Below are 12,254 nucleotides of genomic sequence, written 5' to 3'. Positions count from 1 at the left end.
CATAAAATCTAAAAGAAAAAGTTCAGATACTGTGGTAGCCATCGCTATTCATCAAACATTAAAAGCCACATTAGGAAGGGATATACACAGGCAGAAAACCAGCAGATATTACATAAAAGGCAAAACAACTAGAGGAGAACTCCTAAACAAACTATTTTTCTCCATTTCAGGTTTCACTGAGAAATGCTCTGTGTCGTTAAATGGAAGCCTAATCAGTTTTCTTCATATATTTAGATTACCCTTTGTCTTGGCTTGGTAGCTGTGGAGACCAGGACTGTATTGCAAATGGCAAGGGCAAGAAAAAAGTCAGTAAGGGATGTGGAAGTCTTCGTATGTAAAAAAGGAGAAAGGTTTTCAGTCTGGAGTGCAGCTTCTCTCACGTGCCTCAGCAGGCTGCTATCAGGAGTCACATCCTTCTCCTAGAAGAGAAATTACTTAATGAGGGTTATTCCCATTTACCTTTGTCCTCAAGGAAGAACTATCAACGTGATAGTTTCTTCTTGCCTCTTATTGAATTTACAAATAGAATTATGTAAGGTAAATGCCTTTTGTACTTAACATCTGGGGAAAAATACATTTCTAAAAGCTGCATAACTAGATCATTAGAAGGAAACGCATCCAGAAATAGAAGATGACTTCAGAATTGTATTTCTTTTGAGATCTAGTAGAAATCAAGAATAATCTATACTGTATCCTCCAACTTTGAAACTGCTGACTACTGAATTAAAGGGCATTCCTGATGGAAGTGGACTTGGGATCTCCGATTTCAGTGTGGGAGCTGACTGTTATTTCAACAGAGAATATATTGGTCTTATGTCTTGGTTACAACATTATCACTTTTTGTTTCCAGAGTAATTTTTCTTTGCACTCAGAAAGAGAAGCTGTCTCAAACTATTCTTCCTCAGATTTTACCACAAATAAATAAATACGTACTTCATTTGTTCCTGAAGAGTTACTTAATTTTACTACCACTCTCTTTCTAATCAAACCTAAATTTGCAAGCCAGACTACTTAACAATGTCACTTACCTACAATTTAATTTGATGTAGGGCTATGGGAGTATTACCTCGGATGGAAATTTCATGTTAGCAGAGTCTAGTTTGGATTTAATTCAAGGCCATGTATAAGAGCTTCCAAATTTAAAAGACACCTTCCTGTGAGCCAGCACTTCTGGATGCCTTCTTTAAGGAACTGCCAAAGTGATTTAGATGCTTTCTAGTTAATCTCGGCTATCCTCCTTCAATCTGGAACAGCTTTCCTAAGTTCCCTAAATATGCAACAGAAGTCAATCAACCACCTTCACGGCTGTGTTGTGCTGGGCTGAATATGTTGCATTATAACTCCTGCTTGCTAAAGTGAATAGCAGTTCTTAAATCATCCTAATAATTGCAAATAAATCTGCTGCTCATTCTGCAGCACAGAGCTCAATTGAAATTCAAAGATAGAACAAGGTTTTGTACTTTCTGTGGTGCAGGAGGCTCTGGTTCAGTGTTTTCATGCTTTTTTGTTTCATATACGGGGAAATGTTTTAAGTATAGATGCAGTCCTTTCTGTCACAAACTGACACATACTGAGTACAAGACTGAATTTTTAGTTATCTCTTCAGGTCCCTTAAAAGGAATCAGAGGCTGAAAAGTTAAAGCTGTCGTTCTTTAGAAACCCTTTCACAATACTGCACGGGAGCAGACAGCTACTGTGGGTAACTGTGTCTGTGGCCAATACTGTGTTTTTTACATAGAGCAATACCAAATAGCTTAACTGGACAATTCTGATGAAGAACACATATGTGCAGACACAACTGTCAAAACAGTTATGTTGGGAACTATATTAAATTCAAAATGTGAAGGATTAGAAACCCGCTGACTGCCCAGCTACTCATATAATTTCCTCATACATTGCCACAATTAGTATGAATATCATGAACCTCTAATTATTACATGTGGATCTCTCCTATCCATCATCATCCCACTCAATTTCTTTTGCATCTATGTCCTCAATATATCTGCCTCTAGCTCATGCCAAAAATTACAATGCACTACTGGATATTCCACTTCAGCAGAAACTTTCTGAACTCAAAGTTTTCCTCCAGAAAAACAGAAAATTGTCAGCCAATTGTGGCCTCAGAGACAAGTTTTAAAAACAGAATAATACAAAAATCAATATTTATCAGAAAAGTTTTTCTTGTTTTCTTTTTCACAGTCAGTGAAAATAGGGCTGACCTGAATTTTCCGCCTTATAGAGCTTCAGGAGATAAAAAAAATTCAGACAAACAAGTCTGTTCATTGGCCAGCCTGAACACATATAAAATGAAACAAACAAAGAGAAAATTAAATAAAACAGCATTAATGATGATGATCGGTTAAATTTACCGTCTTTTCAATGTTGGCGATTTTGTTAGTGAAAATGCTGACGTTATGAAACAGCTAGTGCCATTCAGTGTTTAAGATTTCCTCATTAATTTGATAGCATTTCTTCTACTTGATGGCACTAAAATCTGATGACGATAGGACAATTGAATCTTCATGAAATGCTTCTAATAGCAAGGCAGTACTTATTGGAATTATTAAATCTAGAAAGAAATGTGCTATCATGATTTTAATTCATAACACCTAAAGGTAGAGAGAGTAAATGTTAATTCTCTATCTTGTTCCAAATTTGTTTATTTTATGTTTTTCCTACTCTTTTAAAGTTCCCTTAGTCTTTCTGTCAACCATAGCTCTGTTGTTTTATAACACATTATTTTATTTTTCCCTCTGAGAAATTGCAACAGCCACAAGGAAGCAAATTAATAAAGCATGCTGGCATTGTCTTCTTTTGAGGTACCAAAGAAAGCAGTAAGTTGGTCAGTGCCACCTTCTAGGTTCTAAAGTGAGATGGTGTCCTCTATTTGGGATGAAGTCTGTCTCTCCAGTGCGCTAGACAGGCAGAATGAAATTCAGTTTCTGTTTTCACAGGAAGTGTGACAGGACAAATAACTCTGTCCTTTTCCCAGTTGCATTAGATATTTTAGATATGGACATGTCCATGGACAGTGGATATTTTCTACCTGGACTTCAGCAAGGCCTTTGACACTGTCCCCTGTAAGATCCTCATGGACAAGCTGTTGATTTATGGACTGGAGAAGCAGGCAGTGAGGTGGACTGAAAAGTGCCTCAACGGCCAGGCCCAGAGGGTGGTGATCAGCAGTGCAAAATCTAGTTGGAGACCAGTGACAAGTGGTGTACCCCAGGGATCAATACTGGATCTGGTCCCATTTAACGTGGGAGGAGTCGTTGATACACCAGAGGGTCGTGCTGCCATCCAGAGGGTCCTCAACAGGCTGGAGAAATGGGCTGACAGGAATCATACTAAGTTCAACAAGAAGTACAAAGTCCCGAACCCAATATATGCTGGGGGCCACCCAGCTATAAAGCAGCTTTGTTAGAAAAGGACCTGGGGGTTGTGGTGGGGACAGTTGAACATAAGCCAGCAGTGTGCCCTTGCAAAAAGAGGACTAATGGTATCCTGGGCTCCATTAGACACAGTATTGCCAGCAAGTCAAGGAAGATGATTCTACCCCTCTACTCAACACTGGTGAGACCACACCTGGAGTACTGCGTCCAGTTCTGGGCTCCCCAGTACAAGAGGCATGGACATACTGGAGAGAGTCCAATGAAGGGCCACAAATATAATTAAGGTACTGTGTCTCTCCTATGAGGAAAGGCTGAGTGAGCCATGACTGCTCACCTCAGAAAAGAGAAGGCTGAGGGAGGATCTTATTAATGTTTATAAATACCTGAAGGGAGGTACAAAAAGGATGGAGCCAGGCTCTTTCAGTGGTGCCCAGTGACAGGACAAGAGGCAATGGGCACAAAGTGAAACACAGAAGGTTTCATTTGAACATCAGGGAACACTTTTTTACTCTGAGAGTGACAGAGCACTGACACAGGCTGCCCAGAGAGGCTGCAAAGGCCTCCTTGGAAATATTAAAAAGTTGTCTGGATGTGATCCTGGGCAACTGGCTGTAGGTAAGCAGGGGGGTTGGACCAGATGACCTCTGGAGGTCTCTTCCCCCCTCAACCATTCCGTGATTCTGTTATATTTGTCTCCCTCCAGATTTCTCATAAATGTTTATGAAATGAGTGAGTCTGTCACTATATTTCACTGCCAGACACCCTAGGAGATTTCTGAAGTAAAGACTACACTGTTCTTCTTTCCTTTCCATTCCACATAAAACCTAAGACATCACAGACTTTGCACATTTTTATGGTATTAGTATAGACACTATAGACTTGGCAGAATTCTCAACTGTAAGTTTTTTGAATAGCTTGACTTTGTGTTCAAACACATCTGTTCAGCTTGGTCTCTAATTTTCCAAGTGCAACTGTTTAGAGGTAGATCTCTATCTCTTTGTATTTACGTTTAGTAAGAGTAGCAAGAGATGTGATTGCTGACAATAAACTAGGAATTTGCTAAGACCTGGTGGTCAAGCTCCTTCCCACTGAATAGACTTTGCCATTGAATTTTTGGAAGCTGTAACTGGACATAGGATTCTTAGTTTCTGATGGACTGCATAAATTGTATGTAAGGAGGCTCCACAAACTGCCATGAATCATGAAGACTATGAACAAAAAAATTGGAAGGTGTAAAACTGGAGGTAAGCCCTAGTAGTTAGGTTCTGCACCATACCTGTGTTGCTTTTACTCCAGAAGACACAAGCAAAGTTATTTAGTTATTCTTCTAGGATCTGCAGGCCCCAGTTTAATTAACTTTATCAAATGCCATGAAAAACCCATCATCCTCATCTATATCTCAGAGACACACTGAAATGAACATGTTAATTGATAAGAGCTTCTCAGATTGCAGAAAAACATCAAAACTTGTCAAGCAGAGAACACTCATGAACAGGCAAGCTGAAACACATTCTGTAGCTGCAGAGCTTCTAATATCAGAACTGCTCAGAACACTGAGACAAAGCTCAAACATGCTGATTTGCAGGCACAATGAATTACCACTGTATAAATGCACTTAAAATACCATATGCAACCTGCTTATCACTGATTCATGTAAGGCTGGTTGAGAGTAAGTAAATTTTGTGATCACTGCATAGATAATTTTCCTTTAAAAACTGTTCACATATAAATTTGACATTTGTAAATTATTATCTTTTGTTTGGTACGGTTACATTCCAATTAAACTATTTACATTTTGTAGGATACTATTATGTTAACCTCTCTTGCTTTAGAATGCTTTTCTTGGCAACAGTTCTGACATGCAGGTGCTCATAGCAGATGCTATGTTAACTCTTACCCAAAACCCACTGTGTCTTCTCAGCAGTGCAAAGTTCTTCAATTTCACTATTACCTGAGGCTACCAGTTTTCATGTGGCTGGCACATCAACCCTTGGAATTTTGACATTTGTTAAGAAAAAAGCCAACAACAACAAACTGTACAATGCCAACTATTGGCTTTTGGACTTTATGTTGTTTATTATGTAAAGCATTTTTCTTCTTGCATTTTGTTGATCTGAAGAAGCAGAGTCTCACAACTTCCTAGTGAGGATTGTGTCTGACAATAATTGACTGCCACTGAACACTTTTATTTTAGCAAAGCCATTCATCCAGAAGGGATCTGCAAGCCTTAAATAAATCAAGTTACATAGCAGTCTTTGCTTCTCCACTCACGTTTTGTTCGAAGAGGGATTTTTTCTTAAGAAATTTTGATTACTGAGATACATTTAGGCTCACAATACTATCTGTATAACTGGAGTACTCAAGATGTTCCAGATTTGTAGCAAAGTACAAATGCACCAGATACAGTGATATGAGTTCTAAAGGGCAGGAACCATAGGGACACAGAAAATTGTATTATACCCAGTTTATTAATAGGAAATTGGCTTGGCTGGTAAAGAAAGGTACTAAGCATCATTTGAAGATTATCAACATACAAGACAGCCTCTGGGCAATACGTAAGTGTCTCCATTTTTACTACACCTTCATATTTATCATAGGGGTTAAATGATTTATCCAGATAGAGTGACACCTATTAGCAGCCAAGGCTGCTTATTTCCATGCCAGCAGCTTAATTTTCCTCTGGAAAGGAGATGTTTTCCTCTGGAAAGACTAGATGATACTAGTCCCTTAGATATTGCTTTTACAGTGGAAAAAACCCCAATAAAAACCATGGCAGCTTATTTATAAAAGAAAATGAAGAGGTCTGGCAGTAAAAAAAACATAATTGGGGAAATATACTGACAAGAAATTCCTTTATCACACTTCAAAAGTCATGACTCATAAAAGGTTCTCAAAACTCATGACCCGTGGCTTCTCAAGAACCTGTGGAGCAGTTCTCAACATCCCATGATGACTGAGCTGGAAAATGCTGGGATGACGACTGACAAAACCCCTATATTCCAAGAGCAGGAGGAGTACTGACTGATACCTACCGCATGAGAGAGGAACTGAACGAGGCAAGTAGGATCTTATACTTACATCCTCCAAAAAAATGTCAGCAAGTCAAAAACTTTGCTAAGAACAACTGCAGAAAACAAAGTTCTCAGAATTTTTTTTTTTTTTTTTTTTTTTAATCAAGATTTGGAAGGGTTTTCCAGGCATTTAATTTGAATTCTAATTTAATTGGAATTCTAATTTTGTTCTACCTTCTCCTAGAGTCCATAAAAGCCTTGTCTGAAATGTCTGTTAAAAAACTTTCAAGAAGAAACCAACAATCTGACTTTAATTAGGTTGTGTTAGATTTTCAGATGAAGATTCAGATCTAAAATTCAGCAGAGCCTAAGATTTTTCTAGAATTGCAATGTAGATAACATGTACTTCCAAGTCAGTACTCCAGGTGAGGCAGAGGCCACCCAGCTACAGAACAAGGACAAGGCTCTTCAGCATTTTGCAGAGTTCAACATCTTGCAGGGTTTAAGACCTTACTCCGATAAGCCCTTTTAGCTTAATTTCTATTATCTTTGTGAGAAGTGCCGCTCTTTTTCTTTCCTTGAAAAATGAAATATTTATCTTTTGACATGGTAAAAAACTCCCAGAACTGCTCTGGAGTGTTCCACTTGGGCATTTTGCATGCACTGCACAGGGGTGGCTAAACATTGTTTAACAGAGACCATATGTTGCAGCGCTATCGGTAGTAGCAACTTGTGGCTTTCTGAGCTGCGTTCAAACTCAGACTTCAAACGCATACCCTCTTCCCAACCATCACCTCCCAGGAGGACCTGTGCCTCCTGTTTCTGCAAAGCCAGGCCCTGGGCTCATGTCGCTAGCTCCTCTTGTGCAATCCCAGCCCAGAAGCCTCGCCTCATTTTCCCTGGCATTTTAGTGTACCCAGAACATACAAAAACCTAATTCCTCTTTGTGCAAAGTACCTCTTGCTGTTATGAGCCACAGCCTCAATCCTTGGAACCCAAATTTATGTCTCCTCCTGTCAAACAACCATCACAAAACCTCACCCGTGTGTCGCTACTCTTCTGCTGCAGTCTTTGATACAAGGACCCAGATTCCCAAACCCTCAACTAGCTCCACCCTGACTGAAGCTTGCACACTCCAAGTGAGGACCCCAATGCTTTGTCTCCCCCTTCCCTCTCTTAGCCCCACCAGGGCTTGGATTTCTCCTGTCCACCTGTTGACTCCCCATCACAAAATGCAACAGAAAGGAGAACTTAAAATGTGTTAGCTCAGTTTGTTCATACTCACAATGGTACTGCTGAATGCCACTTGAGACTGGTTGCTGTCACGACGACCAAGTGACCTGTTCCTTGTATGCCCCTGAAAATGAGCCCTAGCACTCTGGCACCTCCTTACAGGTCTTGTGGTCCTCTGCTTATGAATGGCTGGTGCCTCAATATTCATGGGAGGAAGAGTGAAACGTTGATGTTTTGCAAAGTCCTCATCATCTAAATCCAACTCTTTGTGGGTTTCCAGGCGCTTGGCTGTTAAAAGAGAAAATGAAACCTTGTCTCTTATTCTGTTTTTTGCATTGCTCAGGAGGAATTCCTTGGTTGGTTAAAAAAGCTGAAACAAACTAAACCAAAGCCAAAACATCTCAAAAGCCAGCACCAGAAAAACTTCGCTATCCACTTCAGCTTCTGGGAACTCTCACTCTCCAATGTTTATTATTGCAAGAAAACAAAAATGCATTTTCAGAGAGATTAGTCATTTTTATGGACTTCTGGTAATGCCTGGTCTCTTTAGCTGCATTTTGCAGTTGACTGGTACAGAAGAGTGAAATATGGTAATTCATAGATTTGCTAATGTTTTCACTCACAGAGCACAAACAACTTTTTGACAGCTGCTTCCCAGCTTAATAAAACCCTGTGCTCTATATACAGAGAGAAAGTAGCAACCAAGAATGGGCCCGAGTCAAATGCCCAGATTCAGAACACCAAATGCCAAGAAATTTCAAGTATGGACTGCAGTTAGGGTTGACTCAAGAAAATGTGTAGCTGTACCTTTCATATCACACAGAAGACTATGGAAACTACTTTCAGATCCACTGAGTTTAATTACTAACTAATCTTTGTTTGTGAGCTTATAAAAGGTCGGCTGGCATTCGTTTAGAAATGAAAAAGAAAATGTTCTCTTTGCACTCTCGAGTGGGTACTGAATGCAGAGCAAAGCCTGAGATGCCTGCAGAGGGAACCAGAAAACCTTTCCTGTCTGAATTCTGAATAATTTAAAACACTTTCACTTTTGCAAATCTCTGTAACAGGAGCCCCTCACAAAATGGACATGAATTCACAAAGCTCTGCATTCAGTCAGAGGGCTCAGTAGACCTAAACATTAATATTTTAATTAATAATATTTAGTTGCTCAGAGAGAAAAGCAAGTATAAAAAAAGTGTCTCTCACCATTTTCCTGATGTGAAAACTCAATTCCACCGACAGTACAGCGTCGGAAGACCATTTTGTTTTCTGTCAGTGTCCCAGTTTTGTCTGAGAAGATATACTGGATTTGTCCAAGATCTTCAGTAATATTTAGGGCACGGCACTGTATGGGCAAATCTGCCTCTTCATCATACAGGTCAATGTCATTGTGAATTAAAAAGACTTGGCCCAACTTGACTAACTCAATGGACACGTAAAGAGAAATGGGGATTAAAACCTGAAAGAGAGTTAAATTCTAAGTGAGGGGCGAGACAAGTCTTATTGCTTTCTGTCAGCAGTGTCCTGACACAGATATACTAATAATTTTCAGAGAAGCAGTTGTTCCTAGAGACATACTGTAGGACTGAATAATAGTAGTTCTGGGGAGAAAAAAAAATCCTGCACAGAAGAACAATTGATAAACAGGGACAATAAGTTAAAAATTTAAGCCAAAATTCCTAGAATACCAAATACAAAGATGGGTCTTTCAGAGGATGCTCTTACAAGGCACATTTTCCGGACTGAGAAGCATGTTTGCTCTTAGCCTCCTGAATCTCTGAAAGGATGCACTAGCACAGACTAACTCTTAATGCAAAAAAGTTTCACAAGCAATTACCTTGCACACAACGCTTCCCTTCCCTGAAACAATAATGAATTCTTAAAATGCACAAATATTCTGTTGCAGTAATGAAGAGTAATTCCCCAAGGAATCTCTGAGCAGCTCTGAAAGTTATCTTTGCATTTCATTTATATTAAAGAAATTCTGTCCACTTAAATGTCAGCAGTTACATCAAGAAATCTGAAAAATGAATGTGCTTTTTTTTTTCCCATCCCATAAAATATTCTTTCCCAATTAGGCTTAATCAGACTCAGATATACAAGTATCCTACTTCCAATTTATCTTCTTTCCTAGACCAGCTGTGCCATACCTAGTTATTATTCCTTATTGGCAAAAATGACAATTTTTGTTTCACTGTTTTCCTGAGATGTTAAGTGGCATTCTTAGTTTGGAATTCTGGACATAGGCAGAAAAGAAAAAGCTGACATTTGGATGTAAACATCCTCTTTACTGCATATGCTAAGGATTCTGGAGTTATTTAAAGATATAATACCTGTCCTTCCTATCTACGTCCTTGTGGTGTTTCAACAGCAATAGTGAAAATGAGAGAAAGAGAGTGAGTGCAAATGCAAGAGAGAAAAAGCGAGAGAGCAGTAAAGAGCGTGAAACAAAGAAAGAAAGGAGAAAGAAAGAAAGGAGAAAGAGAGAGAGAGAGAAAGAAACAAACAAAGAAAGAAAGGACACGTTATTTCACACTTGGATGATTTGAAATACTCCTAGCAATATTTTCAAATAGGATTAAGAAGGTTCTGCACAGCTATTAGTTGATATTAATTGCTTATCAGTGATTATACTCAGTTTTGAATAGCTTCTTCCTTGGAGGTAACAGAGGTTTTTTGTTTTACCTGCAACAGGATTATCATTGTCAAGAACATGTAGAAACCGGCAAGAACTGGGGACAGAAAATTGCCATTCTTGCCTGGGACATCATAAGGCGGATGCTCTGAGAAGTTTCCAGTCCAAATGCCATGCCCTGTAGGAAAAATATGACAAAGCTTCTCAAATTTTCTGATATGGACTGCTATGATAAATAAAAAGAAAGAATATTTCTAAAGCAACAGTCCCCAAGCAAACCTGTAAATCTATTGAAGAGTGTAAAGTATATGCAGAGTATATGCAGCACTTCCTCCAAGCTCAAGATTAGTGCATTCCTATGAGGAAGAAGTGGAGCAAAGGAGGCAGAAGGCCTGCTTGGATAAGCAAGGAACTTCTGGAAAAACTCGAAGTGAAGAAAGAAATTTACAGCGGGTGGAAAAAGGGACTGGCCACTTGGGAGGAATATAGAAACTTTGCCAGAGAATGGAGGGATGCAATGAGGCCCACTTTGAATTAAATCTAGCCAAAGATGTCAAAAGCAACAAGAAGGGCTTCTTCAAATACATTGGTAGCAAAAGACAGACCAGGGAAACTGTGGGCCCATTGCTGAATGAGGCAGGTACCCTGGTGACGGAGGATATGGAGAAGGCGGAGTTGTTGAATGCCGCCTTTGCCTCAGTCTTTAGTACTAAAGCTGGCCCTCAGGAATCCCTGCCTCTGGCGTTAGGGGAAGAAGTCAGAAGAAAGGAGGACTACCCTTTGGTCGAGGAGGATTGGGTTAGGGATCTTTTAGGTAAACTAGACACCCACAAATCCATGAGCCCTGATGGGATGCAACCACGAGTGCTGTGGGAGCTGGCGAACGTCACTCCTGAACATATTAGAGGAAGATGTTACTGAAATGGAGGTAATGCTACATAATTTTACTTTTATTGTTATACTGTTATACACAAGGAACAAACATTCACTCAGGAAGTAGATCTCAGCTGGCAAGTACTGATTCCTATAATACATAAACCCAACTTGCTTGCTTTGAATATATTTTACCATAATGGACATGGGTTTTACTGGAAATATTTATAGCCATGGTTGAGTTTTCTTCCACCTGAATTGCTCATATTTGCCATTTTAACTTGTCTGTTAGAAAGACCAAGAAGACCAAAGACTCCAAGAGCATTCAGCTCTAGATCTGAACTCACTCATGTCTATAAGATCAAACTTATCCACCATTTAGAAAAGAGCAATGAAACAGAAGAAGATTTTTGTCAGTGCTTCATACCTATAGCTCCAACAAGACACATCACGAACAGGAGTCCCACACATAAGAAAATATCCATATTCATCCGTTGCTCTATCTTGCTGCGCTTGTAACGAGGACCATTGTTATTTAGCATGGCCTTAGTTTCATGACCTTCAAAACACAAATGAATTTTATGTAATATTTTGTAGTGTTTTTTTTTTTTTTTTTTTAGAAAAGTATTTCTCTCATAAAATGAGAACAGGATACTCATGACTAATGTTAATTTGACTCCAGTTTCTTTCAGAAATTTTATTGCCTATCTTCTCATTTGACCGAATAACAGAATATATGTGAGACTAAATCTAGAGATTTGCAAAAGACCTCCACTGCATTACAGATGTCAGCTGTCATATACGTTTTACTTTCCCAAAGACACATCAGTAGGATCACAGGCTTTATATAAATGTTCAAAAGCCAAGTCTCCTTGAGAATAAAAGGAAAAAGAACAATAATATAAAACTCTTTTATTTTACAAACAACTTAATTAGGTACTATACAGATTCCTGAAACGTACATTTGAATATTTTCAGCAGATATTTAAAAGCCACTAGACACATTTCATCTATTAACTTCAATAAAATCCAACATGTCAGATCCAGCAGTGAAAGACAGTAACGTTACTTAGTTTATTGCTACGTGGTTGTAAAGTGCTAACAAAACAG

General features: G+C 39.0%; 1 protein-coding gene across 2 annotated transcripts in view; it reads right to left on the bottom strand.

Annotated features, from left to right (window-relative positions):
• The window catches only part of ATP10B (ATPase phospholipid transporting 10B (putative)), a 53,895-nt gene that overhangs the window by 17,962 nt on the left and 23,679 nt on the right, over positions 1 to 12,254 (bottom strand). For both annotated transcript variants that reach the window (XM_086470938.1, XM_086470939.1), the window contains 5 exons: positions 11,572 to 11,703; positions 10,322 to 10,449; positions 8,843 to 9,095; positions 7,689 to 7,924; positions 240 to 419 (listed from right to left, as the gene is read on the bottom strand). In XM_086470938.1, coding sequence (XP_086327064.1) covers positions 240 to 419; positions 7,689 to 7,924; positions 8,843 to 9,095; positions 10,322 to 10,449; positions 11,572 to 11,703 — 929 coding nt within the window. The remainder of the gene's footprint in view (positions 1 to 239; positions 420 to 7,688; positions 7,925 to 8,842; positions 9,096 to 10,321; positions 10,450 to 11,571; positions 11,704 to 12,254) is intronic.

This window comes from Leptosomus discolor, chromosome 10, assembly GCF_034619465.1.
Source record: "Leptosomus discolor isolate bLepDis1 chromosome 10, bLepDis1.hap2, whole genome shotgun sequence".
Taxonomy (NCBI): Eukaryota; Metazoa; Chordata; class Aves; order Leptosomiformes; family Leptosomidae; genus Leptosomus; species Leptosomus discolor.
Note: the sequence above shows the minus strand (reverse complement) of the source record. Positions and strands in the feature narration are given on the sequence as shown.